This window comes from Silurus aristotelis (assembly GCF_946808225.1).
Source record: "Silurus aristotelis genome assembly, chromosome: 28".
Classification (NCBI taxonomy): domain Eukaryota; kingdom Metazoa; phylum Chordata; class Actinopteri; order Siluriformes; family Siluridae; genus Silurus; species Silurus aristotelis.
Genome location: NC_139601.1, coordinates 710,244 through 734,966, shown reverse-complemented (window position 1 = coordinate 734,966; position 24,723 = coordinate 710,244). Strand labels below are relative to the sequence as shown.

General features: G+C 36.8%; 1 protein-coding gene across 1 annotated transcript in view; it reads right to left on the bottom strand.

The window, feature by feature from the left end:
* The window catches only part of LOC310722265 (uncharacterized protein), a 29,335-nt gene extending 10,359 nt beyond the window's left edge, over positions 1-18,976 (bottom strand). The window contains 43 exon segments of the mRNA XM_083534616.1: positions 7,108-7,119; positions 7,234-7,365; positions 7,449-7,544; positions 7,631-7,735; positions 7,819-7,989; positions 8,074-8,199; positions 8,284-8,501; positions 8,504-8,546; positions 8,550-8,567; positions 8,569-8,943; positions 8,949-9,088; positions 9,187-9,352; positions 9,441-9,624; positions 9,712-9,908; positions 10,030-10,148; positions 10,229-10,355; positions 10,520-10,909; positions 10,996-11,086; positions 11,175-11,320; positions 11,403-11,579; positions 11,860-12,102; positions 12,186-12,441; positions 12,529-12,665; positions 12,863-12,986; positions 13,120-13,237; positions 13,319-13,406; positions 13,488-13,561; positions 13,696-13,993; positions 14,097-14,267; positions 14,355-14,504; positions 14,592-14,710; positions 14,810-14,948; positions 15,032-15,135; positions 15,236-15,334; positions 15,669-15,732; positions 15,992-16,085; positions 16,087-16,122; positions 16,124-16,273; positions 16,393-16,420; positions 16,517-16,673; positions 16,763-16,906; positions 17,690-17,902; positions 18,826-18,976. Of these exon segments, the coding sequence (XP_083390742.1) occupies positions 7,108-7,119; positions 7,234-7,365; positions 7,449-7,544; positions 7,631-7,735; positions 7,819-7,989; positions 8,074-8,199; positions 8,284-8,501; positions 8,504-8,546; positions 8,550-8,567; positions 8,569-8,943; positions 8,949-9,088; positions 9,187-9,352; positions 9,441-9,624; positions 9,712-9,908; positions 10,030-10,148; positions 10,229-10,355; positions 10,520-10,909; positions 10,996-11,086; positions 11,175-11,320; positions 11,403-11,579; positions 11,860-12,102; positions 12,186-12,441; positions 12,529-12,665; positions 12,863-12,986; positions 13,120-13,237; positions 13,319-13,406; positions 13,488-13,561; positions 13,696-13,993; positions 14,097-14,267; positions 14,355-14,504; positions 14,592-14,710; positions 14,810-14,948; positions 15,032-15,135; positions 15,236-15,334; positions 15,669-15,732; positions 15,992-16,085; positions 16,087-16,122; positions 16,124-16,273; positions 16,393-16,420; positions 16,517-16,673; positions 16,763-16,906; positions 17,690-17,890 (6,027 nt within the window). The 5' untranslated portion in view covers positions 17,891-17,902; positions 18,826-18,976.
* Positions 18,977-24,723: the final 5,747 nt, after the last annotated feature.

The following is a 24,723-nucleotide window of genomic DNA, read 5'->3' as shown; positions in this document are numbered from 1 at the left end:
GCAGGGTGGAAGAGATAGGCTCAATCTTTTGAGGACAGTCTTATATAGTGATATTAATGTTCACTCAGCAGATCCAACCGGCCAAGTTTGGTCATGAATACAGCCCTGATGTATTTCTTCTCTAAGTAAACATCACGTGTGATGTGTGTTTGTGTATCATATTATATAATCAAATATTAGTCTTCTGTTGAATGACTATTGCTGTACTTGGTTTCATACATTGTTAATATTTGTAAAAGTTTTTTTTTTTTACCTTCCCAATTTTACCTAAATAATAAAAAATCTTTGATCGGATACTCAAGTTGGTCCAATAAAAATAAAAATCTAACACTTCAGTGCACAAGGTTAAATTGTTTTTCTTAAAGACTTAAAGGATCAATACGAAGTATGTGTGTGCGCCACTTGAATTTTCAAGTAAAGCTTACCGGCACTGTTATTTTTACATTTGAATGCCATGTTAAAATGATCTAACGTCAATTGAAGACTATGCTTTTTAATGAGTTTGGCACTGAAGATTACTAAGATCAGGTTTATGACCGGTGTTCTCATGCAGGGACAGAGTGATCTTTTTATGTTATAAATATTTTTACAAGGCACATGCATTAGTCCTCTTTGGAAACTGTCAATATCATGAGACCTTTATAAACTGCCAAAACGATTTAATTCTTATTTTAAAATCTAAAAACTGAAGCATAATGTATTATTATTTATAAGACTTTCTCCTTATGTATTCTAATGAAATGCTGAAAATGTCAGTATATTTTAGATATGCCAACAAAGTACTAGAAACGAAGTTCATTAATTTTTCTTGATTAACTGTTAATTTATATCTAACCAAGGTCATTTGGGGTGAGGTACAGGGAAATCCAAATATCTTTTTCCAATACCATATTCTAACATGTATTAAATGACAGTAAATGTCTTGCCAGATATTTACTAAGCAGTAAAAGTTCAGAGGTTGTTGTGCTTGTGATGCACTGGATGCATAATTTTAATTTCTGTAACCCTATCTTAGTTTAACCTTTTTAGAATTTAATGTGACTGTAGAAACTAATTCAGCCATGGTCTCAGGACTTAGGAATTTTAATCCCCTTCTGAAGTGTGTATAAAACAGTTTAGCCAGACTCCCTTAAACTTTTCCAGATGCTTTTTGTCAGTCTCTGAGTAAGTCCTGGTTAAGTTCAAATTTAACTAGGTTATGTTTATTCAGTGTAAAATATTACAATATTACAGGTAATAGTTTCAGAGTAAAGGCTTCTGGTCACAGACATATGGTCATTTGTATTATTTCTTTGAATAATCTAAACAGTAAAGCAGACTGGATTTGTGGAGATTATTAGACATTGTACCAGATTACTAGTGGATGCTTTCTGAAATTATAAAACAAGTTTGTAACTAATGTATAAATATAAGCTTACATTTACATTTACAAAGCTGATATGCCACACATCTTCAGAGATAGCCACAAATGCCTGGCCAATAAAATGGTCCATGAGGTAGCTTAGTGTTTTGTTCTGACCTAAATGCCCTGCCAATGGATTACAAAGAGCAACATAATAATAACATTTAACGACAGATTTATGTGAATTTGTCAAGAATTTACTGGGATTCACATTCTTTGGTTTGGGTCTCCTGTGTCATCTATAATAATAGCAAAAGCAAGAATATTGCAACATTGTTCTGAACTTGCTGATCAATTACTTACTGTACACTTGTTTAAAGGCATGTTTTTCTTATTTTGTTTATTTGCTTAGTGCTTTTTACAGATTACAATCTGTTTGTGTATAATGCTTCTGGCCTGACATGGGGATTGAGAACATCTGTCAGGGTGAATCAGGTGCATCACTGTTTAAATTTTTTCGTTTTTTTCAGAAATGTTTAATTTGGACTTAGTACTGATATATTATTGGGTTAAGTATTGATTTATTATCTATAATCTTTTAGATTTTAGATAATATAATCTAAAAGAATTGTAAGAACATGATTTAAATATGATTAGCAGTAAGATTTAAGACACTCATAAACTCTGACCTTGAAGGCCTGATGTATTTCTTTCTTGAGTAGACATCAAATGTCTGAGTTACAATGTTACAAATTAGTATTTAGCGATGCTTCAAAATTGTAATAGTATTTAAAGTTTCACGTGGCAGGAAAATGTAGCAACACATGCTCCACCGTGGACCAGCGCTGGTTCACGTTCCTGCTGCCTCTTACGTATACTGTAGATTGCTCTGTTTTGCTAAATTATGTACTGTAATTTGTTCATTTATTAACAAATTAGAGTTTACTACACCCCATATTTTAATTTATAATGGGGTCATCAGAATGCATCTTCATTATAATTCGTGGACTACCTGTATTATGTGTATTGACTGTTGCAGTGTTTGGTTTTGTTACATGTTAAATTCTGATTCAGTTAAAATCTGCTCTTTAGTTGGATGTGTGTAGTAAAAGTGTTTAAAATTTTAAATATGATGGATGTGTGACGGCCACTTGCAAATTCATGTAAAATCTTCAGACACTGTTATTTTTACATTTGAATCTTAGAATAATTAACTCAAAGACTATGCTTTTTAATGAGTTTAGCACATAAGATTGTTAAGATCAGTTTTTGTTCTGTTCTGGCATTCTGTTGCAGAGACAGAGTGATCTTTTTATGGTTTAAATATTTTGTACTAGTCACATGCAAGATGTGCAGACAAAGTACATACACACACACAACAAAAATTTTATTGTATATTTGTTTATTTATTTTCACTAACCGTTTTATTGTTACAGTATATGTCCCAAGAGCACTCAGGGTGAGATTCTAACACACCCTGGATGAGACATTCACACTCACAGTTATTGCTAACTCACCGCACTATATTTAAGAGTGAAATATTAAATACATAGAAATTCAAAGATCTTTCCAATACCATATTCCAACGTGGTATTAAATGGCAGAAAATACGCACTTGACAGATATTTACTATACACTTGTTCAGAAGTTGATGATTGATAAAATTATCTCAGCTTCACCTTCTTATTACGGTTCACTGCAGATAGAGAAAACCATATTAGTCTTTGTACCTTTGTAGTTTTAATTTGATTAACAAAATATTTATTTAGCTAAAATCATATTTAAAAAATTGTAAACACATTTTTAAACGCATATATTATACATACATGTATGTATTAAATACTGAAATTTTGTTAAACACCTTGGTTTTTAATTGTGCAGAAAATGGAACAATTGGTTTACAGGTTTGTATTTTACAAATACTTGTGCGAAGAGATCTGTGGAATTTGCAAATAATGGTGTTAAAAGATCACTTAGAGCACTGAAATGTCTCCATGATGACTCACTGGGTGCCAAATGACTATTCAAAATTCCTGTCTTAATTCACGTGAATGGAACATCTCTGCTACACACTGCAGCTGTGGCATCACAGTATTCGCCTTATTTATTTTTAGAGGCCAAGCAGATTTTTTTTTTTCTTCTTGTTTTGGGTTGGGTGGTGGTGATGCACTCTGAGTGCAACTTTGATATGAAAGACATCTTCTATACTTGTAGCGTATTGTTGCTTCAAATGTTGCGTTTGGAAAGTTTTGCTTTGAGTAGAAATGTTTAGTGTTATTGGTATTGCATTTATATTGTGCTTCATCTTTTCACTTTTCCAGCTTGTGGTTCTGAACATTGATGCGTTGATCATCACTGTCTCTTCAACTAGGACCAAAAAAATTGCAGGTAAGTAGAATAATTTCAACAGGTAAGTGCTGACATTTCTTTTGTTCTTATAAACTTATGATTCACTTAATTTTAAATACTTTTTTTTTTTTTTTTTTTTAACATGGCAGTTTTCATGCATATCTTAGATTTAAAATGTATTCACTCTGTTAACACAGCCTTTATAATTTTATTTTATTATTATTATTATTTTTTACATTTATTGTTTTTAATGATTGATTATAATATATTTAAATTGGACACCATATTTAATATGTACTATGATAACAATCTTTTAAAATGTATTCGTAATTTTTAAGAATTTTGTTCTCTGGAGGCTAGAAAATATGTTGCTCTGTAACTCGGTGTGTGAATGTTACATTTGTTGTAAGAAATATCAGGTACAGCATTATAATAATAATAATTCCTCTTGAAAATTAAGTCTATTGTTAGACTGGTTACCAGACTCCTAAAAGATGTACTATACATATATAGCAAATGCCAATTCCTTTTTTCGTATAATTATAATGTAGAAAAGTAAATCAAGAAGGTCATCAGGATCATTTACCAAGCAGTGACATAATGGCATGTTTCAGAGCCGACCTAAGTAACCTTGTGCAGCATTTCCACATGCTGTCTGGCATCAAGCAGCTCCTGTTTGGCCTCATTTCCTCAGTCTCTGCCAGCATTGGGTTATTCCTGTTCTCCACTCTGGCAATCCAGAGATCTTTTATATCTTGAGGATCAGTTGAAGGTCATAATGTCAGAGTCGCTATTGTTGATGGATAATTGAATCATTCTCATTCACACTATAAATCCAAAACAACTAATATGAAGTGATTTGTAAATTTATTAAACGACCTTTTCTCAAGTTTAGACAAGTATGAGGTAATTAAGTAATCCTAAGTGACATGTTCCTGGAATGGCTAAAGAAACATAAAACTTCATAAATGTTTTTTATAATACTCACTTTTGTTACATCATGCATGATTAAATGTTTCTAATGTGAATATATTTCCATTTTATTATGTTTGACCACTTTTGCTGTTTTCTCATTGGATAAAATTTGCATGTGAATATATTATTCAGTAGTTTCAGATATATATATATATATATATATATATATATATATATATATATATATATATATATATATATATATATATATACATACATACTTCTCTTCAGGTATGTGTAATGAGTTTGAACTACTCTGTCTTTGATTCCCTAAGACATGGATCTTCATGCAACTAGAGGGTCCTTTGTGGTACTGCAGATAATGCAAATAAACATGGGTAAAAACATCAAAGATAAAATAATAAATTTAAATAATATTGTAATTATTACTTTAATGTTCTATTAAAGCTGAGGTTCAAGTTAATGTATAATGGTCCACCTGACAGTAAAATTAAATGTTAAGTTCTAATAAACTTAAATCTGAGGTTAATGTAAATGTATAATAGTTCACCTGATGTATGAACTAAGCGAAACTAAATCACAGTTTATTAGGGTGTTTACAGTTGTCATTTTTTTTTAATAGATTGCAAAATATATGTTTATGATGCATATATATTTCCAAAGATTTTAAAATATATGTAAATATACAGACAATAAATATGTACAACAACAACATAGTTCTTAATATACAACTCGAATTCCGGAAATTAGATGTTTTTGAAATTTGGGTAAAATATAAGAATTTCAAATCACATGAGCCAATATTTTATTCACAATAGAACATAGAGAACATGTTTAAACTGGGACATTTTACACTTTTATACAAAATTAGCTCATATCAAATTTGATGCCTGCTACAGGTCTCAAAAAAGTTGGCACAGGGGGCACGTTTACCATGGTGTAGCATCTAATCTTCTTTTCCAAACAGTTTGAAGATGTCTGGGCATTGAGGTTAGGATTTTCTGGAGTTTTGCTTTTGGAATTTGGTCCCATTCATGCTTGATAGCGGTTTTCAGCTGCTGAAGAGTTCGTAGTCATCTTTGGCATATTTTTCTTTAATGATGTGCCAAATGTTCTCTATACTGTAGGTGAAAGATCTGGACTGCATGCAGACCAATTCAGCATTCAGACTCTTCTACTCTGAAGCCATGCTGTTGTAATAGCTGCAGTATGTCGTTTTGCATTGTCCTGCTGAAATAAGGCTTTCCCTGAAATAGATGTCATCTGGAGGGGAGCATATGTTGTTCTAAAACCTCTATATACATTTCAGCATTCATTGTGCCTTCCAAAACATGCAAGCTGCCCATATTGTATGCACTGTATTATATACCCCATACCATCAGAGATGCTGACTTTTAAACTAAACGGTGAGAACATGCTGGAAGGTCCCCCCCTCTTTAGCCTGGCATTCAATAAAAGGTCTTTGGCCTCGTCCCTTACGCACCAAGATTTCTCCAGTCTCTCTGAACCTTTTGATGATGTTATGTACTTTAGATGATGAGAATTGCAAACCATTTGCAATTTAAAGTATTCCACAATTATTTTACTATAAAAACAGCTAATCATGTAACAAACCTGATGTCAATTAACTTCATTAGTTGCTAGATGTTCTTCCAGCTGAATATTTTCAAAATGTCTGGCTTTTTCAGCTCTTTTTTCAGCAGGCGTCAACATTTGAAATGATCTTATTTTGTGCATAAAAGTCTAGAATTTCTCAGTTTTTAACATTTATGTTCTCTATGTTCTGTTGTAAATAAAATATTGTCTCATTATAAAATATAAGTCTTTAAGTTTTTATTCGGGTTGTAATATATCTAGCGTCATATGATTTTTTTTCGATTCATATCTTTGGCGATTTTCACATTTTGTGTCAGGGGGTCCCTGCCCCATGTCTCTATCGCTTAAGGGGTTCTTAACCTAAAAAAATTTCAAGGGATTGTCAACTTTATGTCAACTTGTACTTTATGACCCTGGACTCTCCTGAGCAGGTTTTCCACAAAAATACTTTAGTACATTCAGCTGTAAATTCCTGTCCAGCATGATGCTCTCATCACCCAGTTCACAGTAGAAATGGGATTGACCAGGTTGATGAGCTGTGGCTAATTTATTTTTATATAAGCTTCAGCATTCAGGAGTTCAGTCTTGGTTTCATTTTATCATGGATTTTATTTTATTGTAATCTGAATTTTAGGCTGTGGCCACCAGTTCCTTCGAAATGAGCAGTTGATTTAGAAACATGACTGAGTCACATGACCTGAGTTTTATATAAGTGAAAGTTTGTGTTTAAAAATTATGAATGGTTTTGGAACTGAATAAAGCAGCTGATATCAAGTATATCAAGTTTACAGAATTTATTAAAGTTTAAGCAAAGACAAAAACAATGGCATATTATATGATTGTTGTCTTGTCTTATCTTGTCCTGTCTTCATCCTTTATTCAGCCAACTCCTTGCTCTAAAATTATTAAAAAAAAAACATTGAGTTATATAAATACAATATAAATACCTTTTCTCATTATAAATGCAGAATAACAAAAATGTGAAAATTAAGATTGAACTAACTACATACCTTTCCAACATCTCTGCTCTTGGTTCTCAGCTTGTTGACCTGGGATTCAGCAATGTCAGCACGCTCCTGAGCTTCTTCCATCTCATGCTGGACTTTCCTGTACCTGGACAGGTGAGTGTTTGCCTGCTCCTCCTGTGATTAATAAGCATTATTCACTTTAGTGTTGCTGTAAGTACAATATCAGCATGTATATCAGTACATAGAGACACACTTACAGCTTCCTCAGCCTGCCTCTTGTAGGCCTTTACTTTCAGCTGCAGTTTATCCACAAGGTCCTGCAGTCTATTCACGTTCTTCTTATCCTCCTCAGTCTGCAGTAGTTGATGTTTATTCAGGATTTGTTTAGTTTCATTGTTTTTCTTCACATGGACTGTATGGTGATAAACATATTATGTACCTGGTAGGTGAGTTCCTTCACTTTCCTCTCATATTTACGGACTCCTTTAACGGCTTCAACACCACGTCTCTGCTCGGCTTCGACCTCACTCTCCAGTTCACGCACCTAGATCAGACCTTACATTTATAGAAAACTTTCTAACAAATATATTCACGCTTTTCTTTACTGGTTTAAATACTGCAACTTACCCTGGATTCCAGTTTCTGGAGCTGCTTCTTTCCACCCTTCATGGCAAGATTCTCAGCTTCATCCAGACGGTGCTGCAGATCTTTGACGGTAATCTCAAGGTTTTTCTTCATCCTCTCCAGGTGAGAACTGGTATCCTGCTCTTTCTTTAGCTCTTCAGCCATCATAGCAGCCTATCGAGTGGGTCATAAACGTGTCAGGATTACATTTCAAGCATTTGTAAAGGACATTGGTGAAAAGTATTTATGAACACTCACATCTGTGATGGCCTTCTTGGCTTTCTCCTCAGCATTCCTGGCCTCCTGGATGGTATCATCCACCTCACCTTGTACCTGCACCAGATCACCCTCGAGCTTCTTCTTGGTGTTGATTAGATTGGTGTTCTGTTGTTTAAAAAATAAAATAGAACATTAGGATAATTGTACATAAAATGTAAAATTGGCACCAAAATTGTTGTAGAAACAAACCTGAGAGTGCAGCAGTGCCACACGCTCACTGGCATCAACCAGCTCCTGTTCAGCCACTTTGCGGCCTCTTTCTGTCTGCTCCAGTGCAACTCTCAGTTCCTCAATCTCTGCCAGCATCAGGTTATTCCTGCGCTCCACCATGGCCACCTGCTCCTTCATTTCTTCTTGTCCTCTGACAGCCTCATCAAGGTGCAGTTGGGCATCCTGGTGTGACAGTGGATATCACTTTGACTACATTTATCATATGAAACAAAAGAAAACTTCTAAATAAAAATAAAAGTTAAGGCAGACCTTGAGCTGTCCTTGGACATTCCTGAGCTGTTTCTGGGCTTCAGCTGCCTGGCGGTTGGCATGGCTCAGCTGAATCTCCATCTCATTCAGATCACCCTCCATCTTCTTCTTGACCCTCAAAGCATCATTCCTGCTCCTAACTTCAGAGTCCAGAGTAGTCTGCATGGACTCAATCACCCTCTGGCTGTTTCTCTTGATCTGCTCCATCTCCTCATCTTTCTCAGCCAGTTTCCTGTCTATTTCACTCTTAACCTGGTTGAGCTCAAGCTGGACACGAAGGATCTTGGACTCTTCATGTTCAAGTGTACCCTGAAAAATATGTTTAATGTTCAATATGATGCAGATCCAGTTGTACTTTATGTCTACTTGTTGCAGTTATGTATAGTAACCTCAGCTTCCTCAAGAGCAGTCTGGATTTCTGATTTCTCAGTTTCCACCGTCTTCTTTGCCTTCTCCAGCTCATGAATGGTCTTTCCGGTCTCTCCAATCTGTTCAGTCAAGTCAGAGATCTCATCTGCAGAAGAAACATTTCCAGGTGAATGTTTTTGGATACTTGTGCTTTAGTAAAATTCAGTAAGTAGTAGAAAATGCAGTTTTGTTTGGGTTACATACGCTGCAGATTCTTGTTCTCTCTCTTCAGGGTCTCGAGATGATCAAGAGCTTCTTCATATGAGTTCTTCATCTTAAAGAGTTCAGTACTGAGAGAACGAGCTTCTTTCAGAGCTCCCTCCAGTTCAGCCTGACCTTCCTCAAACTTCTGCTTCCATTCTGCCAAGACCTGAAAATATGGATGACAGTTACATGCTATGCTACTTGTACAGATCAGCATTGTCTTGTACACGACATTCAGGTGACTGATTGTAGACCTTGTCAAAGTTCCTCTGTTTCTTGTCGAGGTTAGCAGCCAGGGCGTTGGATCGCTCAACATCAATCATGAGGTCCTCCACTTCACCCTGCAGTCTCTGCTTGGTCTTCTCCAGAGAAGCACATTTGGAGTTCACTGCTTCAATGGTTTCCTCAGCCTCTTGGAGGCGCTGAGCAAGCTTTTTTCTAGGTGGATAACAAAGTTTGGTTTGCATCACTGATAATGTGTAAGGGCATCATTTTTCCATAAAACCATGTCTTATGTGTTTTTACTTGGCCTCCTCAAGCTCCTCTGTACGCTGAATGGCATCAGTCTCATATTTGGTTCTCCATTGAGCCACCTCACTGTTGGCCTTTGACATTGAACGCTGAAGCTCAGCCTTGGCCTCCTGCTCTTCCTCAAACTGCTCTCTGAGAAGATCACAGTCGTGACGAGCTGATTGGACAGCATGAGCCAGAGCGTTCTTTGCCTAGAAGTAAAATGTGTTTTATATATATATATATATATATATATATATATATATATTTGTTAGTGTTCATATTGTTCTTATTATACCATTTGTCAGAGTTGCAATAAACTGTGTGTTTCACCTTGACTTCCTCCTCGATATGTCTTTTGAGTTCCTCGATCTGCTGAGTGTAAGCTTGTTTTCCTCTAGTCAGCTGAGAAACAAGTGCTTCTTTCTCCTCCAGCTGACGGCTGAATTCACCTTTAACAGGAGTGTGAATCATGTTACTAAAACTGATCGTGTGATTTCAGGATTCTCCGCTTTATCGCGATTTTACGTACCATTCTCAGTCTGAAGGCGGGCTTTTTGTGTGCTGATGTCATTGAGTTGACGAACATGTTCATCATTCTTAGCTTTGAGTTCACTCAGCTGGTCCTCTACGGTGCGGCACATCTTTTCTAGGTTAGCCTGGAAAGAGAAGCGTACGTATATAATGCAGATATATTTAAATGTAGTAAAACACGTCCTTTCTGCCTGTGAATGTATCTCCGATTGTTGTTGACTCAGAACCTTAAGACACTTCAGGCTATAGATGAAGTTAAACAGGATGATGAGATTTTATTGTCAAATACCTTTGATTTGGCCACAGCTTCCATGTTACTGGAGAGATCATCGATCTCCATTTTATATTCACTCTTCTCCTTCTCCAGCTTCTGTTTGACACGCTGAAGGTTGTCGATCTGCTCTCCGAGCTCAGCAACGCTGTCAGCTTGTTTCTTGCGGAGTGCAGCAGCTGTAGCTTCATGCTGCAGAGTGGATTCTTCCAGATCACGACGCAGTTTCTGGAACTCGGCCTCGCGCTTCTTGTTCATCTCAATCTGAGCAGCGGTGGCACCTCCAGCTTCCTCCAGCCTCTCACTGATCTCCTCAAGTTCCCTGGAGAGATCAGCTCTCTGCTTCTCAACTTTAGCACGAGCTGCACGCTCAGCCTCGATTTCTTCCTCCAGCTCTTCAATGCGAGCCTGAAATCAGGATTTTTTATTTTATTTTAGACATTTGAAGTTTCCTCTACAAGCCTGAATATTATTGTTTCTCACAAAAGAAGTACCTGGAGCTCTTTAATCTTTTTCTGAAGCTGGGCACCCAGGGTCTGTTCATCTTCAATCTTGCTCAGAAGTTGACTTGTTTCAAAGTCCTTCCTGTTTTGATGAAATGGGAAAAGTAACATGTAAATATTTTTATAAACAGATTTGTATTTGTTGCTTTATCATTGTAAGACCCACTCACTTCTTGATCTTCTCATCAGACTGCTGCTTTTCGTTCTCCAGGTCCATTATGGACTCTTGGGCCAGTTTCAAGTCACCTTCAAGCTTTCTCTTGGCTCTCTCAAGGTCCATACGCAGCTTCTTCTCTTGTTCTAGAGAACCTTCAAGCTAAATTTGATAATGCATCTTATTAAAACACCTGATAATCATAACTGCTGAACCCTTTATGAATTACAGTATGGATATTTACATCATCAACTTGTTGTTCAAGCTTGGTCTTGGATTTGGTCAGAGTGTTGACTTTGTCTTCCTCTGCCTGGAGATCATCCAGAGTCTGCTGGTGTGCCTCTTGGAGGGCTTTCTTCTCCTTAGTGAGCTTGGCAATGTTCTCATCCAGAGATGCCATCTCTTCAGTCAGGTTCTTGACCTGTGTGAAATAATTTCAGATGACCATATTACTACCTGTATACTTGTATTACTTTTTTATTAAATATATGTTTTCTGTAATCATTACCTACATGTTTCTTGTGGAAGATAAGAGTAGCACTTTCTTATCTTTAGTAAGTAATTTCCTAATCTCAATTACTATCACTCAGATCCACAACAGTGGCGTGTAAAGCATCTAACCATAGTCACAGTCTGGATTTAGTGACTGTATCAATAGTACAGTGTGTAGCATCTGTTAATTTATAGTGCAACACACAAACCTTGTTCTCGGTGGCATGTTTCTCCTTCTCCACTTTGGCCAAGGTGAGCTCCAGGTCATCAATGTCCTTCTTCAGCTCAGAGCACTCATCCTCCAGTTTCCTCTTCTTGGCAGTCAGCTCAGCATTGATTTCCTCCTCGTCCTCCAGTCTCTCATTTGTCTCCTTGAGCTTAGCTTCAAGCTGGATCTTGCTTTTGATGAGTCCCTCACATCTTTCCTCAGCATCAGAAAGGCTCTCTGATTCCTGTTAATGTGGGTTTTTATTATAATAAATTCCAATTTTATTAGAAATGAACTTTTCTAATAACTTTTTTTGAAGAAACTTACAGAGGCTACTGCTAGTTGCAGGTCATTTTTCTCCTGTTGCAGAGAAACCATCTTCTCTTCAAGCTCTTTCTTCCTAGCCAGTGCTTTTGCCAAGTCCTCCTTCATTTTCTCAAAGTTCTCCTTCATGGATGCCATTTCTTTCTCAGTCTCTGCAGTCTTGAGAAGAGGCTTGATCTTGAAGTACAACTTCATCCATGGCCAGTGTTTCACATTCATGAATGAGCGGATGTTGTATTGGATGGAATAGATGGATTCCCTGGAATTTAAGATGATTTAGGTCACCTATTGTATTGTTTCTGTACTTGTTTTGTCCATGTGTCCATCTTTTGTCATCTAAACATACCTCCTCTCCATCATCTTGGAAAACTCCCTCCTCATGAGGTAGCCACGGCACAAAGCCTGAGTCATGGTCACCAGATTGGCTAGTTTATCATCTCGCAACTCCTCAAGGGTTCCCAGCAGACCGGCTTTGAAGAACACCTGCAAGTTCAGATAGATAATCAGATCCTTTATTTAAGGAAATTCTACAACGGAAGTGTATAATAAGTCTTTTAATACTTATTATTTGTGTACATTTAAAAGGTGAATGTTCTTTTATTTGAACTTTTCTAGAAATCAGATAATCGGATTGTTTTTAGTACCAACAATAATACTTTTGTTCTGACAAAACTACAAACCTTGGTGTGTCCAAACTTGTACTGTGTATGATCCACATCAATGGAGCCCAAGAGTTTCTCTGAAGCTTTCTTGTTGTCAATGAACTGTCCCTCTGGAATGACGCTGGCATTCAAGACTTTGTATCTAAAATGATATATTTATTACAGAATATATAATGTACATATTTTCATGTGTTTGCCCACAACTCATGTGTAGAACTGAAGGTATTTTGAGGTGTTTTACAATTAGAATTAATTATATGTTGAATTCAGATGACCTCTGTTTGAAGTCACCATAGAGGATCCTGCTGGGGAATCCCTTTCTGCAGATTCTGATACCCTCCAGCACACCATTACACCTCAACTGGTGAATGACCAGGAAGTTCTCCATCAGACCTAGAGGTTCCAGTTCAGTGCATAAGTATGATGGTGTTTAATTATTTATTAAAAATGTAGGAAAATGAGAAGAGAACCTACCTGGAGTCTTGGACTCATTTGGAATCAAGCAACGCACAAAGTGAGGGTGAGTGCTCCTCAAGTTGCTCATCAGCTTGCCCAAGTTCTCCTGTAGATGTCACACATCATAAGTCAGTCATTGCATAGATTTTTTTACTGTATATTTACACCAATAAGCTGAAATATTTACCCTAAACAATGCAGACACTGTCTGGAAGGAACCACCCTTCTTTTTGCCAGCCTTCTTTCCAGCACCAGCATCAGCTGCACATCAGAGTTAAAGTGTATTGATATTCTTTGCTTCATATATGTACAAGTTTATATCAGAAACAGCACATTTCAGCTGCAGTTTATCAGCAGTAATAGTTTATATCTATAAATGTTGCTCTTACCATCACCAGCATGGGCTGCATAAAGGTGGCACAGCAGTTTGTTCGCGGACTTCTGGTACAGCTGTACAACAGAGTCGTTCAGTGGATCCTTGTTCTTGTCCAACCAGCCGGTAATGTTGTAGTCCACAGTGCCGGCGTAGTGCACCAGGGAGAAGTGAGCCTCAGCTTTGCCTTTGCCAGGCTTTGGCTTCTGGAAGGCGTTGCATTTGCCAAGGTGCTGGTCATGAAGTTTGTTCTTGAAAGACATGTCTGTAGCCTTGGGGAACATGCACTCCTCTTCAAGGATGGAGAAGATGCCCATTGGCTGTTGGTGACAGATTTTTCATGAGAGATCACTGTAGTTTTAGTGGTGAAAGTATGATTATTTTATTGATGACATTAATTGTACTGTCACCACAATAACTTACCTTCTCAATAAGCTCAATGCAGGCTGCCAAGTCCATACCAAAGTCAATGAACTCCCACTCGATACCTTCTTTCTTGTACTCCTCTTGTTCCAGCACGAACATGTGGTGGTTGAAAAACTGTTGCAGTTTCTCATTTGTGAAGTTAATGCAGAGCTGCTCCAAGCTGTTGTACTGTTAGAGTTCAGCAATAGATTAGACATTGTCAAAGTATTGCACAAACCATCAGAGCACATATCATGGAGGAAAACATTTATTTACATCAAAGATCTCAAATCCAGCGATGTCCAGTACACCGATGAAGTACTGCCTTTGCTGCTTTGTGTCCAACATCTCATTGATACGAATGACCATCCACAAGAACATTTTCTCATAGATGGACTTGCAGAGAGCAGACACGGAATTGTTCACCTGAAAGTATAATCCATAATTGTTTATTCGTCAGGTGAAAACTCAAACTTTAATTCTTTTTTCTCTTAGTCACTAATGGTACGTTACCTGTGGTACAGTCTGGCCTTTGGTCACAAACTCGTTTCCTACTTTGACTCTGGGGTAACACAAAGCTTTCAGCATGTCAGCTGAGTTCAGTCCCAGAAGGTAGGCGATTTTATCAGCAACTGATGTGTGGAGAGAAGATTGTCTTTAATATCACACATAGCATACATTTACTACTTTATATATTTACAGACTGGGTAATAATTTCTTTTATTTTGTACTTTCAGTGCCATCAGGCTCAGCCTGCTCCTCTCTCTGCTTCTGCTTGAACTTCATGTTGCCATGATGCATCACAGCACCGGTCAGCTTGTAGATATTAAATTTCTCATCAGCAGTGAAGCCAAGAATGTCAATGGCAGTCTGTGTGATGAAGAGAAGAGATTGGTCATGTTATCTTTTAAATGAACACACACACACATGTTTCTAAAATCATTTCTTCCTACATCTGTGGCAATGAACTCCTCCACATCATCAATGCTCTTGACTGTGATTTCACCCTGGCTGATCATTGGGTAATCATAAGGGTTGGTGGTGATGAGCAGTGCCTCTGTACAAGGATAAAATAATTCATTGTCATTCACACAAATCTGTTCTTTAAACTAACATGCAGGGATTTTAGTAACATTGCAGTACATGAGATTTCTTACCAAGCAGCTCGGGTTTGTGTCCAGTCATGAGCTGGTAGAAAATGTGGTAGCTCCTCTCAGCAGACAGCTGGAAAGTGACTCTTGACTTTTCCAGCAGATCTGTTTACAAGCATTTCATACATAATTAACAAGCGTTTATTTTTGAATATTTAGAAATGTGATCATTAATCAGATCGACATCTTTTAATAATATTGACAGATGTGGGTGCACTTTCTACATTTTGAACTGCATAATTTTTTTTTCTTTAATCACTAACAGGTGTTACTGCTATTGTTCAATCCAGCAAGTTCCCCATCGTCTTTTAGCGCCACCTCTACATTATCATCTAGTTATTATGGCTTCTCCATTAGTAAGTAAAATGCATTAACATACTCGCCTTTTAGATGGAAGCAAAACACTGGTTTCTATTCAAGTGATTTGATTCAAACTTACATGTTTCAATATCAGCTGATGCCAGCTTGCCAGTTTGGCCGAAGTGAATTCTGATGAATTTACCCTATAAATAAAAGAATATATATATATATATATATATATATATATATATATATGTAAATCACATGAAATGTACATGACTGCATACCACAATCTCTCTCTCTCTCTCTCTCTCTCTCTCTCTCTCTCTCTCTCTCTCTCTCTCTCTCTCTCTCTCTCTCTCTCTCTACATATATATATATATATATATATATATATATATATATATATATATATATATATATATATATATATATATATATTTCCAGTATATGTGAACTTACAAAACGAGAGGAGTTGTCATTTCTCACAGTCTTGGCATTACCGTAAGCTTCCAGCAGGGGGTTGGCTGCAATAATTTGGTCTTCCAGTGAACCCTAGTGATGATGGCAGGTATTTAGTGAGCATTCTGAGGTCTGATTCTGTCACACAGCAGTAGTAGTTTTTCTCTCACCTTTATTTTGCCAGCAACTGGTTCTGCTGCTTTCTTGCCAGTCACGGCAACCATTGCAAAGTACTGAATGACACGTTTTGTGTTCACAGTCTTTCCTGCACCAGATTCTCCACTGGGGGTAGAAAAGGAGAACCAGGTGTGAACAGTAGTTCAGTGCATGTGCATGTATCTAGAGATGAAGCTCTGTGATTATTAGAAGTGAATCATATTTAAGAAGAGGTTTTGACTTACGTAATCAGGACTGACTGGTTCTCACGATCTAATGGTGTAGAAGAATTAATTCAGCATTTTGTATATACTGAATTATTCATACAGTAACAAATAGTTAGAGAGAGAATCATAAAGGATATCGTACCAGTGTGCATGAACTGATAGGCGTTATCAGAGATGGAGAAGATGTGAGGTGGGGCTTCAATCCTCTTTTTGCCTCTGTATCCAGACACAACGACAGCATCATACACTGGGAGCCACTTGTAGGGGTTCACAGTGACGCAGAACAACCCTGAGTAGGTCTAAAGAAGCGTCCAGAGAAATGTTAATCATTAGTGTCATCACTCTCGTATTTCTCTTTAAAAATTGAGTAATTCTTTGTTTAACTTACGTAGATCATCCATGCTGCGTAACGCTCTTTGAGGTTAAACAGCACAGCAGGTTCACTGAGGTGGGTCATCATGGCCATGTCCTCCATTTTGTCGTACTTTGGAGGATTCATTGGAAAGATTTCATCTTCCTTAACGGTGACAGTCTATAAAATATCAGTGATAAAGCACATTTAATGGTCACTTATGTAGGAGTGTGCAGTAAATGTAGAATCCTGACTAATGTTGCTAAGGGGCGGAACATTTCCAGGAACTTTCTATGGGAACTTCCTCTGGATTTTTGAAAATACTCCAACTTGTAAACTTGCAGGAATTAATTATCATTTTTGCGAAATTTTTGCTATCTATATATATATATATGTTTCATATACAAACATCAATATAAACAATTAGTTTGGTCATAATTTGAGATGCATGCAAACTAATACAGATTTAAAAAATGACATTTTTGATTTAGATTTAATTGTTAGTATAATTTTGTTGTACAATAGTTTACACACATCACAAGGAAGTTTTAAGCATAAATGTGTTATATTTATGTAATTTACGTGACATTTTCTCCAAGATTGACATTTTTGACATTATTTTATGTGCAGAATTCGAGAAATGATTTGATGTTATGGAGGAATGCTTATTGCATGTAGGGGGCGTGGCCTCAGTAACCCTGCAGTAAGTCTGCTGTGCGCATGTGATCGATGAATGTGCAGGTAGGAATTTAACTGGAATCGTAATAAATCAGGGATTTGTTAATCAAAATTATCCTCCAAGATTTTTTCGAATTACATTTAAAATATCTGTTATAGGCTCATCTGCAAATGTGTAAATTCCCAGTTTATTCTCATTTACTCCCATAGAAAGTTTCAAAAATTCAGGAATTTTAAAACCTTAGTCCAGACACTGTTAAATGGGTCAATTATCTTTACACTTACTTTGCCGCCCTCAGTTTGTACGGTGGCTTTGCCCCCCTCTTTACTCTTCAGTGTACCCTTGAGGTACATATCTCCGACATCGACCACAAAGACGGCTGTTTTGGCATCAAAAGGTTTGTTCTGAGCCTCAATCCTCTCCCTTTCTGGCTTGCGGAGGTAGATGGCCGCCGGGCCGAAGCATTCCATCTCACCATCTCCCATGGTGGCAGGTTACTGTGGAGTCAAATGATAGAAATGTGGCTTTTATTTTGAATGAAGTGAATAACAGTCTGTGTTTTATACCAGTGTTCCCCAAACCCCGGACTACCAGTTGCTACCGGGCTCCACTGAAAGAATACATAACTCACATTCTTTTCTTTTTATTTTCTGATTCTAAAGAGATGAACGATAAACGTTTATTTTGGAAAATTACCGGATTCACTCCACCACATCTGTCTATGACTTACTCTTGCATATCAAGATGCTTGTTTCGGTCACATGTCTTACCTACATCTGCTACTTTCTTAACGGGGCTGCTCCGGCTGGTAACACATTATACATTATCGCTAAATTGAAACCCCCAAGCTAGCAAAATGAACAAAAAACAACAGAGTGGATTCACATTCATTATTATATTTAGAAAATAACAGTTTTTATGCCGGTCGTATCATTTTATTTTGTTGTATTTATCTGCTACACCTTAAAGGCCGGTCTGTGAAAAAGTTTTCTGACATTAAACCGATCCGTGGCGCAACAAAAGGTTGTTTTATACATGATATACTGTATATTGTGTGTGTATATATATATATATATATATATATATATATATATATATATATATATATATATATATATATTTTTTTTTTTTTTTTTGCCAGTTTTAACTTGAGTATTAACTTTGTATTTGTATTATTAAAAAATGTTAATTATAAATTCCAACTGAGGTTAAATCACAGTATTAATCCCGACATCAGATTAACTGTTTGAGTGTCTTTTTTTTCCATCACAGCATTTAGCATTTTTCTTTCTCTTTCTATATGCTTCTTAAAAAGATTTCCATGCGATTTCTGTACATAGCCTGACACAATAAATAGTAACTTAATGTAGATAAAGCATGTTTTTAATTCTTTTCTACATTACAATTTTTTACACTGTACCTTGTTCGATGTTAAGAGGAAAAATTGGCAGATGGTAGATTGGCTGGCAGATGGTGAACTCTGAGGGAAAAACAGAGTAAACATTAATTTACTCATCCGATTCAAACACAAAGATCATTTTCAAACATATGAGACATCAGCACTGGACTGGAGCCTTCTCACCTTGGCTGGGTGCTTGAGGTTCCTTCAGTCCTTGGGGGAGCCTGTTATATAGCAGCATTACCGTTCACTCAGCAGAATTGTCTCTCTATAAATGGCCATGTTGTATTAGTTGATGCGATGTATTTTTGTTTTATGCAGCATTATTAAGGATGTGTTGGTGTTACACAGTTGCAAATGCTGTTTGTCTTATAAGGATTCCCTCAGAAGATACAGTTTTCTTTTTTTTATGAATAACTGTTTCTTCTTCTTGTCCACAGTAGACTCAACATTACAATTTCTGTACAATTTGCACATTAACATTAGCATAAATATTTACACTTAACCCTGTCTCCATTTGGTTTCTCAGAATTTAATTAATTTGTTATTGCTTTATAATATACCTTTAAAAACAAACATTTACAGAATATAAGATGTGAGTAAAGCAATAATAAATTAAAGATTTACAAATTTAGTCAAATTTGTGATTTGTATGAGGTTCATGAGCCCAGTTATTTTGTTTTTATCTTTATTTAGGATTTCTGGCATTGAAGATGCACTAAACTTGGATGTGGAAAAGCACTCAGATCTCTCTGGTGTTCACATCGAAGGTCAGTGGCATCATTTTCAGATATATAAAATATCCATGTAGACAGTAATCCACAAGCAGTCATCATTTATTCTAGAGTTCATCCGTTGCCAGTAACATATTGTGTGGAAGAATCATTAAATAATTTTAGCAAAATGTAAAAAAACCCCTCATTTTAAAATAAATAAACTTTAGTGTACTTTGAGCTTAAGCCCTGTTTTAACAAGAGTATTGTTAGAATAAGCGTAAACTATTTAGATGCCTAGACCTGACTTGGAAACATGGCAAGATTTAAGAGATCTAACATTTAGGGCTCTTCAGTGCCAACAATGTATCAAGTTAAAATGGCACAAATTTTAGTCTAAGATTGATTACCAGTGACTGACCATAATGTTCTTTTTAAAGAAAGATAATATGTTTTGGCAGTTGCTTACTAGGCAGTGAAATTTAGAAGTGATTAGTTCATAAAGTGAAACGATGAAACTAAATATTACAAGCAGAAAGTTCATATTAGGAATAAATTCAAATTTAGAAACCTGTTAGGGGTCTAGTGTGGCCTCAAGAATTTTGTGTACTTCAAATTGCAGTATAAATAAGTTTATTTACGCTACAGAAGAGTTCCCAGCTGCAGTGATCTTGGAAGTAAGTGTCTGTTGATTTCAGTCCAGTATAACTATCTAAAAGTAAGTATTTAAGTTGTATGATTAAAATGTTGTAATTGCTGTGCTTTATGTAATTGGTTTATATAAAAAGCTCATGGCTTGTGTTTTTTTTTATCTTATTTACATTTTTATGCAGTTTACTCACAGTTTTCTCTGTTCATTTAAACCTGAGTCATTATACTGCTGTGACTGATTGACTGAAGGGGTACAAAAATCAAGTATAATTGTGACTATTTTATGGGTTGGACCAGAAATGAGGCAGGTTTGGGGCAACTCAAAAATGGATCTTTATTTGTGTTCACAATTTATTATGCTACTTTTGCTTTCAGCAATTGTATTTTTATGCACACACGTGCCTCTGTGCTGCTCAGCCCTGAGACAGACATAATTTTACGTAGGTGAGAATCATCACATGCCTCCTCCCTATTCACAGCTGATGCTCGACCATGCTTTTGGCTGCCACATATCCTTGCCCCCCCCTCAGTCTGCAATACTATAGGGAGAAAAAATTCAGGAGAATGCAACAGCAGAACCTCACATAAAAGACTTTTACCTGACAAAAATCTTTTTGTTAGCTTGCCTTAGGAAAAACCTCTTCCTTTTACATTTTAAATCCCACTATAGCTGATGTAAATTTCGGGGTGCACCTACCCATGGCCCAAGTGGAAGCAATTTTAGGGTGTCCATCAAATATTCACCAGTTGACTTTTGACCACTTTAGTTTAAAGTCCTGCAGCACTCAGAAATCAAGGATATAACCTATTCTTTATCAAAAAGTATAGGTAATAGGGGTTGGAGGTATATTGGTACGTAACTACAGGTATTATGTTGTGCCATGATATGGATTTTGCTATATCGTGGACAACATTAAATATTAATTAATTAAAATTTTACATTTATATAATTTTGTTCAATTTGGTAAAAATTTTAATACTGCAAGTCAAGGCTGAACTTTCAAGTTTTTGTCCTCTACTGTGTCTAACACCTTATAACAGGCATTAGTAATCAAACACAGAGAGGATAATAACAGTCCAAATTAATAGAGCACAATCCGCCTACTGAAATATTGGTTAAAAGAATCACAGCTGGGGATCTCGTATTTTAGCTCCAGAGTTTGAATCAACTTTCTGAAACCTTCCTTTTCCACAGTTTGAATGGGTTCCATGTCCTTCGATATGTGATGTGTTGTTGCACTTATATCTTTTTTTTTTTGCTTATTTTTGGGAATATCTATTGCATGCATTCGGGTGCATTATTCATATTTACCGACATGCGTGTTTTTCATGTGGTTAAAGAGATTGCTGGTGTTTCCACCTCTTGCTGCAACAACACAGTGTAAAATCTATTGTACTGTTTTTTGGTCCTTGTCAGAGTTTCTGAACCCAGGCCAATTCCATATAAGAGCGGAACAAGCATGAACAGGCAACTGCAGTTTTCGAACTCGTGAGATTTAACGATAGGCATGGCAAAAGTGAAAAAGGTGAGCGAACACACACAGAAATTCATGTTGAAGAGCATGATGAAGAATTGGTTCAAATTAAGATGGCCTCCTCTGTCTTACCCTAAGTAGAAATCTGTATAGTGAAATTCATATTGTGCTTAATCTTTTTACTTTTTTAGCTTGTTGTTTTGAACATTGATGCATTGCTCATCACTGTCTCTTTAACTTGTACCAAAATCATTTTTTGCTGCACTTCAGAAATCAGAATCAGAAATAGATTTATTACCAAGTATTTTACACACACTGTTTTTGTGCCTGGCTGTCCTGGGGCTAATCCGGCCAACAACATCGGGGTGATGTCACGACCAGGAAGCTACAAAACTTGCATGCGGTGAAGCCGATGCTAGCTTCTAAAATGAGAAGGAAGCGTGGCAGGGATGCAGGGAGTGTGGCTTGGAGATGCAGCGTCTTGTTCTAGGGTTATATACATAACATAGAGACGTCCCCTGTAAGGAACTCGATCTGCATCAACAACGCTTTGGGAACGAGTGTCCAATCACGCCCTGCTTAGTGTGTATGGGCACAGTTAGAGTGCTTGACAGAAGAGCCGGGAGTAGCTCTAAGGTCTAGGTTATAGAAACTGACGAAGAACCTGCAAATGTCCTGGAGTGGGACTCCAGTGGACCAAGACGAACAGGCCTCCACACTTCGAATGGAGTGAGCCTTGACCACGAAGGGAGCGGGGAGACCAGCGGACTCATAAGAAGAGGATATGGCATCCACAATCCACCTACTTAAAGTATACTTGTTGGCAGGGAGCCCTATTATTTAGGGATTGTAGCAGACAAACAGCTGCTCTGACTTCCTCCACAGTTCTGTCCTGTGGACCAGTGTATCTTCCTCCTGGTCAGGGGCTAATTGACAGCATGACCGGTCGTGGGGGAACCAAGGGCACCTTAGGTACATACCCTGGTCTGGGATACAGAACGCTACTGGCATGCGGTTACAATGCGATCAGTCGATTTCCTTGACAGCTGACTGAGCATGCTTCTCTCCTGTATCCGTTGCTGTCAGTATAATAAAATGGGGCAAGGAAGGACACACAGTCGGAAGTCTTGCTTGCTTTTCTTACTCATATTATATATATTTTTGTCTTTCTTTCATGCAGATCACACACAGATCTCACACATTGCGCTTCCTGAACAAACAGAAGCTAGTGTCAGCTCCACCACATGCACATTTTTGTTGCTTCCTGGTTGTGATGTCATCCCGCCGGTATCGTTGTGTTTCTCCATTGGCTGGATTACACACAAGATTCAGAGCATGGACATAGAGATCCCAAAGCGTTGTTGACGCAGCTTGAGTTCCTAAAAGGTAACCATACTGACGCTGAATTGTTGGCTGAAAATTGTGTTTTCAGCTTTTCAGAGTAGGTTTTTTTGCCAAACTGATCTCCTTTGTTAGTTTTATCCCCATTTCTGTAAGCAACCTCTTTGGCATAACCAAGCTGTTTGAGGTTCCCAGTAAACCACGGTTTATCATTATTGAATGATAAGAATGACCTGGTCTGCTTTATTAGTCCATCTTTTAATAGTCCTTAGTACAGGTTTAGCTGATTTCAGTTTCTGCCTGTAGGTTGGTATGAGATTAACCAGAGAGCCTTAAAGCTGCTCATGGGACAGAGTGATATGCATCCTTTATTTGGGTGTAACAGTGATCCAAGATTTAACTGTCTCTGGTGGGACATGTAATGTGCTGTCTGTATTTTGTATTTTGTATTTATATATTAAATTAGAATGTCATGGAAAAGTTTTTTTATTTTTTTTTATTTCAGTAATTCAACTCAAACTCGTGTATTAAAACAATTCCAAGCACACAGATGGATGGAGTTTAAGTCTTCGATTTTTTTAATTGTTTGACCTTTTGGAAAGTATATTGATTTACTGTATATCTACTTAAAAATTTTGTAGCGGCTCCTTTTGCTTTAATTACTGCCCCAATTGGGCATGGCATGGAGGTGATCAGACTATGGCATGGAGGTGATCAGTCTGTGGCATGGAGGTGATCAGTCTGTGGCACTGCTGAGGTGGTATGGAAGTCCAGGTTTCTTTGACAGTGGCCTTCAGCTCATCTGCACTTTTTGTCTCTTGTTTCTCATGTTCCTCTTGACAGTACTCCAGAGATTCTTAATGGGGTTCAGCTCTGGTGAGTTTGCTGGAAATGAACATTTTCCACGACATTCAAATTTATTGAGATTTGTTTTGAAATATCAGGTACAGCATGATATTGTTGGTTGTGCTATAATTCCTCTTGAAAATTAAGTCTATTATTAGACTGGTTACCAGACTACTAAAAGATGTACTATACATATATAGCAACTGTTAATTCCTTTTTTCTTATAATTATAATGGAGAAAAGTAAATCAAGAAAGTCATCAGGATCATTTACCAAGCAGTGACATAATGGCATGTTTCAGAGCCGACCTAAGTAACCTTGTGCAGCATTTCCACATGCTGTCTGGCATCAAGCAGCTCCTGTTTGGCCTCATTTCCTCAGTCTCTGCCAGCATTGGGTTATTCCTGTTCTCCACTCTGGCAATCCAGAGATCTTTTATATCTTGAGGATCAGTTGAAGGTCATAATGTCAGAGTCGCTATTGTTGATGGATAATTGAATCATTCTCATTCACACTATAAATCCAAAACAACTAATATGAAGTGATTTGTAAATTTATTAAACGACCTTTTCTCAAGTTTAGACAAGTATGAGGTAATTAAGTAATCCTAAGTGACATGTTCCTGGAACGGCTAAAGAAACATAAAACTTCATAAATGTTTTTTATAATACTCACTTTTGTTACATCATGCATGATTAAATGTTTCTAATGTGAATATATTTCCATTTTATTTGATACATTTTGCCATTCTCATATAAATCTACATATACACAAACAAAATTTCAATCCAGTTGCTGGGGCAGAAATGCAAAGCATAAAATTATTGTTTTTATTCATGCAATTTATTTTTATTATTATTATTATTATTATTATTATTATTATTATTACATATG